At 46.8% G+C, this 7,052-nt stretch overlaps 1 protein-coding gene across 1 annotated transcript in view; it reads left to right on the top strand.

Annotated features, from left to right (window-relative positions):
* The window catches only part of Aldh5a1 (aldehyde dehydrogenase 5 family member A1), a 29,864-nt gene that overhangs the window by 13,818 nt on the left and 8,994 nt on the right, over nucleotides 1–7,052 (top strand). Inside the window, exons 6-7 of the mRNA XM_023699985.1 lie at nucleotides 2,320–2,463; nucleotides 5,067–5,225. Coding sequence (XP_023555753.1) covers nucleotides 2,320–2,463; nucleotides 5,067–5,225 — 303 coding nt within the window. The remainder of the gene's footprint in view (nucleotides 1–2,319; nucleotides 2,464–5,066; nucleotides 5,226–7,052) is intronic.

Here is a 7,052-nt window from a genome sequence, read left to right as displayed (position 1 = left end):
TCTTCCATCCACTCATCCCCTCTATCGTCCACTCATCCCCTCTTCCATCCAATCATCTCCTCTTCCATCCACTCATCTCCTCTTCCATCCACTCATCTCAAAGCAGGAATGTTTAATCCTGCTGTGCCCCTAGTGGCCATACTCTCTTACTCTCAGAGGGCTTCAGATGTTGTTGTGAAGTTGAGGAAGAGAAAACGGGAAAAGACTTTTTCTGTTCAAGTCAGGGAGATCCCAGAGTGCTGGGCAGAGGGCAGTGACCTCTCCTTTGTCCTTCTATAATTTCCTCAGCCACTCAGGAAAGTGTCAACTGTGTTCCTTCCAGGTGTGGTTTTGCTTCTCTTTACCTAGAACAGTAATTTGTTCAAGTGACTTAAAGGGAACAGCAGTAAGTACAGCAAAAATTTTCTGGGCTGGATGTGTAAAGTGTGAGTGTAGCATGCATAAGACCTTGGGCTCAATCCTCAGCTCCAAAATGGTAACCCCAACCATGAGAACAGCATCAACCTCTGTGCTGTGTCAGGAGCCTCTTCTGAGGCAGTCTTCACTGAGGATCCGAGGCTGACCTCCTGGTCCTCAGGTGCAGACTTTTGTCTCATAAATGAAGCACACACAGGATGATGTTCTGGAGATGTCCCTGCCCTCTGCCCAGGACCTTGCAGAGTGGTACAGCTCATGACACTTGGTGTCTCCTGTGAGTGGTCCCCTGAGGGAAAGAGCATGTAGAGGCTGGCAGTGACCGAGGACAGTGGCCTGGCAGAGACGGTCAGTCTTGGGATGCTGAGTCCTGAGGAGGTCAGCAGTGGGAACCGAGGCTGAAAGGACTAGGAGGGGACAGTGTTGCTGCAGCTCCACAGCCCATGGCAGGCCCACCCAGGGTGGGTCATCGCTTTGGGGAGAAGAGAAGCCAGAAAGACCCAACACTGACTCCCATAGTGAAAAGCATCTTCACATTAGAGTGAATTCTGAAGTCTGTAGCCTGGTAGATAGCACATGTTTAAAGTTTAAAATGAAAATAGTTGTGTTGAGACTAACATGTTTGAGGGAGGCATGGTGGTCCATACCTGTAATCTCAGCACTGAACCACTGGACTGTCTACTTCACTCGAAGTAGCTCAAGTAAGTCTCATAGCTGTGATTGGACAAGGACCTACTGCCTTGTAATAAATTTAAATATCCTGAGCAACTTTCTCAGCCATAAAATCTATTCCTAGAGTCTAATAGTTATATGTATTGGAAGTAACACCTGGCCATTGAACTACTAGTCCTACATATTTATTTTGAGGGAATAATTGTAGTTAACAACAAAGAATTGGAAACCACTTAAAAACCCATAATCCAGGGGCTGGATAGTAAAGATTGTGGTACAGATACACAGTGAAATACTAACCAGGTATCTAAAGGAATGTTCTAGAAACACATGCTGCCATAAGTAGATTTTCACATTACAGTATCGCACTAAAGAAACAAGAGTCCAGGCATTCTGGTGCACACCTGTAGTCAACTCACTCAAGAGGCTGAGACAAGAGGCTCCCTGCAAGTCTGAGGCCAGCCTGGGCTTAAGGCCAGTCTGAACTGCATAGTGAGATCTTGTCTCAAAGAAAAAAAAATAATGAACATGTTAAGATGTTGCAGATAAATGGCTAGTGGGGAAGATAAAGCAGGTTACAAAGCTATATGATTATACCCTATTGTTTTTGGTTTTTTTTTTTTTAAGAAAAAGTTTGCATTCTGAATATATCCCTTGAAATGCTGTCAGTGGCAAGCCATAGCTTGTGGGATTCTAGGTGATTTTTTTTTTATTACCTTATTTCTGTCTACGACGTTTAAACCTATCCTTTATATTTTAATACTTAACATGGTTCAAAACTCAAGGTGTGTTTCCGTGTTTACCCCACGGAGCCCCACCCTGCCTCCATCACAGCTTCCCTTGCTCCTTTCTATGAGCAGCTATTTTGCTTTCTTATTATTATTTTACTTTTTTTTTTTTTTTTTTTTTTTTTTTTGGCAGAACCAGAGATTGAACTCCGGTCCTTGCACTTGCCAGGGAAGCGCTTATTCCACTGAGCCATCTCCCCGGTTCCCCTATTTTACTTTTTTATTAACTTATCTTCCCATTGATTTTTCTTCAATCACCCACAAACAAAGGTGAATGCGCATTTCATTCTTCCCATGCCACCGCCCCCACACTGTGGCGCCTTGCTTCTCTCCTTCTGGGTGACGCTATCAGCAGAAGCCTTGTGGCCGGGTCCTCGCGGCCGGGTGCTCATGGCGGTGTCCTGGGCTCGCTGTTCACGCACTGCCCACTCCCTGCCGCCCGCAGGTCCTGCTGCGCCACGCAGCCAGCACTGTGAAGAGGGTCTCCATGGAGCTCGGCGGCCTCGCGCCATTCATCGTCTTTGACAGCGCCAACGTGGATCAGGCCGTGGCAGGGGCCATGGCGTCTAAATTTAGGAACACTGGTCAGGTGAGTTATGTAAAATCTGCAGGGTCTGAGGTGTAGATGTGAGGCCTTAACGAAGATCACACAGCATCACCTCCACTACCCGCTGGTCTCTGAGCACGCCTTCTCTTGATTAGAGTGGAAATCAGCGTGAGAGGCAGTGCTTCTCTACCCTTGGTCTTAACAGTCCTGGCCCTGTGTGCCCTCAGCAGTCCCTGGCCCCCTGGTTATAGCACTGGAGCGGTTGGCCTCTGGTCAGCTCTGCAGTAGCCACAAAGCCGCAGCAGCCCTCTGGAGCTCCTCTTAGGCACTTCTGGTGGTCTCTGGAACGGTTCACAGCTGGCAGCATCCAATGTGTATAGCTCCTTTTGAAAGCAATCTGTTCTGCTCCTTTTCACAAAACCAGCAGATTTATGGGACTACAGAAGAAGGCTTTAAGCACATGCACCAGAGAAGAGCCTCCAGGCTTAAGGAAGAGAGTTAGGAGATGATGCTTACATGAAGCAACCGCTGGCCTGTGATTGGCCCAAATTCACCCCAGCCTATTGGTCTAATTTTTTTTTTTTTTTTTTTTTTTTTTTTTTTTTTTTTTTTTTTTTATACTGGGGATTGAACTCAGGACCCTGCGCTTACCAAGCAAATGCTTATTCTACTGAGCTATTTCCCCAGCCCTATTGGTCTAAATTTGAGCCTGAGGATTGGTGTCAATTCAAGCTTGCTGATGGAAACCTGACTGGTTCAAATTCAAGCCTATTCTGGTCAGGGCAGACATCTCCCTCCCAGCCTGTGCAGGGTAGCCGGGACAGCTGCCCCTGTAGCTCTCAGCCAAAGCACGCCCCCTTCAGGCTGTCAGCTAGGGAAGGGTTGAGTCTGTCTTTGGTCTGTCTCACCTCATCCCTCTTCATTCTCTCAGGAAGCCTCTAGTGGTTCCCTTTGATTTTACTAAGGACTGTTGCAAGGCGTGGGTAGATCACAGAGAAGCTGGGCATAGTCTCTGGCTTCAGAGGATTTCCTAAACTGCAGATGTGCTTCAGTTAAACAATCCTGTGTCCTGTCTGCTGCCCTTTGAGTCTGCTGGCTTCCATGGATCTCCTGTACTACACTTTTCTCTACTACACAGATATAGTCATCTCCTCAGATGCAAAATAGTCTTCAGCTGTGAAGGTCAGAGGTCCCCCACTATCTTGAAGGAAAGTTGGAAGGAAAGAAAATTTTGAAAATGGTTTTTGGGAAAACTCAGAACCTTGCTGTCTGCAAAGTCCTGCCTGGGTTTCACCCTCCCTGAGATGGGGGCATCAGGGGCACCCAATAAATGGTGTGTAGGCAGTTCCTAGCTTGTCATGGGAGAGGCCTATCTATATAGGAAACCCTGGAACATTAGATTTGTCAAGAACCTTCCAAGTCATCTGATGTAACACTTGAATTTTACAGGTGAGAAACAGAAACTCAGGAAAGACTGTGAATTGAGTTATCCACCCTGAGGAGTGGGCACTGCACATAGAGCCAGCCTCCCTGTTCCTGTCCCAGCCGCCATCAGGCGCCAGGCTTCTTAGGAAGTGGTCTTTAGCTGTGGCCTCAATTTAGCTCAATTTAAATGCCTTCAGGAAATAGACTACACACACTAGAAAGGTCCTATTATGAAAAGATAAAATGTCACATACTGTCTGTTTATTTTGGTCTTTCATAATTAATTTTTGCCTTTCATATAAATGTAACCCACTTGATTGAAATAGATATGCTTTCCTTTACAGACACAAATGCTGAGGTGTATAATTTTCAGTGTTAAACCGTGAGCTTACAACTTTGGGACAGGTTTCTTTATGCCAATGAACATGCATAGTATGTGAAATTCTAGGTGTACCTTTTTCTACTAGCATAGTACGTGATGAAGAAAAAAGCCCAAAAAATTGATTAGTGATTATCTTTCCTTAGTTGTACCTTATAACTTAAAATACAGTATCTGATCTGATTAGAAAAAGGTTTTTTCAATAATTTAAATTAGCATAGAGCAAGGGCCATAGGTTTTTGTTGTTGTTGTTTTTTGTTTTTTTAAAGGCAAGGTCTTGATATATAGTTCAGGCTGACCTTGAACTCACTATGTAGCCCAGGCTGGCCTTAAACTTATGGTGGTCCTCCTGCCTCAGCCTCCCAAGTGCAGGGATTATGTGCCACTGCCCAGCTGGTCCGTTTTTAAAATGATCCATTCAGTCAAACTCTTGGAAGGATCAGCTAAAAAGTACAAGTAAGCATATGACCTCATCCTCTGGAGCCTCTGCTGTTGCTAAGTTGCTATCTCTCAAGAGGGCTGTGAGTTCTGTTTCCTATTTGTTTTATAAATTTATTCAAACCATTAAAAAAGGGGGGGGGACGAGTGGCCATTAATCGTGTTTAACACGGAGATGTTGGTACTTGCTCACGTGTCTGGCTGTAGCTGTATAGCAGCTCTGGAGGGAGGCAGAAAGGATTTTGCAGTTGTCTCTGGGGCCTAGCCCAGCCTGGGAGGAGGGCAGCAGGCTGGTCCCATGACTGAGCCGCCTGGGGAAGGAAGCAGCCGTGCCACATTGCCTGGTTGGATTGATAGCTCCCAACAGACTGATCCTGGGAATTTGCTTCTGTCTCCTCTCCAGACTTGTGTTTGCTCAAACCGATTCTTGGTGCAAAGGGGCATCCACGATTCCTTTGTAAAAAAATTTGCTGAAGCAATTCAGAAAAGCCTGCGTGTCGGGAATGGATTTGAGGAGGGAACTACGCAAGGCCCGTTAATTAATGAAAGGGCCGTCGAAAAGGTACGTTTGTTTTAGTGTGTGTGAAAGCAAGCTGGATGGTTTCAAAATGAAAAGCTTCACAAAGAGAGATTTCTAACAGTTTGCATGATCAGGTGGCTTCGTCTTATCATAAGCTTCTCTAGCTCTGTCATCACACTGAGACGCTGTGACATCTGTCACTTTGGGTCTTCTGCTTCCCTCTGTAAGCTTCCATCTTAGTGGCTGTGATTCTTTTAATATCAGAAAACCTTTCCAGAGGTATCTCTGGGGAAAGCACTCCTGCAGACAAATAGGAAGGCGTGGGTGCCCAGTTCAGGATTTAGACGTGGAACACAAAGCTGCTGTTAGGAAGGATTTGTGTGGTGAAAAGACTGGCAGGTGCTAGACTACTAGCCAGGTGAGACTTCTTGGCAATAGCAGAGATTCAGTATGTTCAATGTGTTGCCTAGACAAGGATCTCAACAGCCTCTCTACAGTCAGGCAGATATGGCAGTTGGGGATGGAATATGGGGCAGAAGGGAGGAGGGAGGCAGCAGGGGTAGCAGCTGGGGCTCAGCCAGCGCGTAGATGAACCCAGATCAGGGAGAGCAGAGGCAGTGCTCATAGCAGTGCTGATGCAGCCCCCACCCCAGGCCTCGTGCTCCTGACAGCCAGAGGGCCAACCTCAGACGATGCCCACCCTCAGCAGTGGGCAGTCCGTCACCATTGCTGTCCACCAGGGGAGGATGGAGGGCAGAGGGAGCTCTGCCAACCATCTGATTATTTATCACCTTGGTATTACTCTCGGGACAGAAAATGCAGTAACGTCCACACCATGCCACCGAGTCTTAGAGGGATCTTTGGACCCCAGGACACATGGAGGTGCTTGCTTGTCTAGGGAAGGCACGTCTGAGTTCAAGTCCCAAATGGTAATTCTTAGCACCCCTATGCTTTTCATAGGTGCCTCCAGGCCGCTGACTGTTAATTTGTCTCAAGTAGAGCCAAAGCTTTTGTTTTGTTGTAGTGCTGGGGAATGAAAACTAATGAGCACCCCTGAGCCCCCCCCCCACTCCCCCGGGATTGAACTCAGGCCCTTGCACTTGCCTGGGAAGGGCTTATTCTATTGAGCCATCTCCCCGGCCCCTATTAAGTGCACAAAGGACGCTCATTTGCAACCAGGCTGGTGGCTGTTTTGGGGACTTTTCCTAAGTGGATGTGTAGATACCCTCTAGATGGCGCTGCACACCAGAACTTGAAATCAGTGCTACTGCAGGAATTGTGTTTTTTGTGGAATTTGGTGAAAATAACCTAGTTTAGGGACACAGTTTCAGGCTAGAGATATGATAGGTGATAGAGCACTTGTCTAGCAGGCATGAGGGCTTTGGTTCAATCCTCAGCCCCCACAAAAGCAAAAATTAAAACCATCTGTGGGGGCTGATGATCTAGCTCAGCAGCACAGTGCCTGCCTTTCAAGCAGGAGGTCCTGGGTTTGATTCCTGGCCCCAAAACAAACAAACCAAAACAGTCTGTGGAGTTGGCTCTAATGTTTACAACGTCAGAGGGGAGGGACTTAAGAGAAAAAATACAACACTGCACATGTAATACAGAGACAGAGCAGGCTCTGTTAGGGGCAAAGAAGTGGGCGGCTGCTAACTCAGTTACAAATAGATTTCTAAAATACGAATCACAGAAAGCCATCCTGGCTAATGGTCATTTGTGGCAGAGAATGAGCTTTTTAGATTCAGAATGCATGAGTCTTGAGGGCAGAATGTGCCCATTCAGAATGCGTCCCTTCTGAAACACTAGAAAATTCAGCTGACGATGAAGGGGAGATGGGCTCTGGAGCCCCAGAGCATGAGATGGACTTCT

This window comes from Octodon degus, unplaced genomic scaffold, assembly GCF_000260255.1.
Source record: "Octodon degus isolate 3935 unplaced genomic scaffold, OctDeg1.0 scaffold00119, whole genome shotgun sequence".
In the NCBI taxonomy this organism is placed as follows: Eukaryota; Metazoa; Chordata; class Mammalia; order Rodentia; family Octodontidae; genus Octodon; species Octodon degus.
The sequence above is the reverse complement of the archived record's forward strand: the minus strand, read 5'-3'. Positions and strand labels throughout refer to the sequence as shown.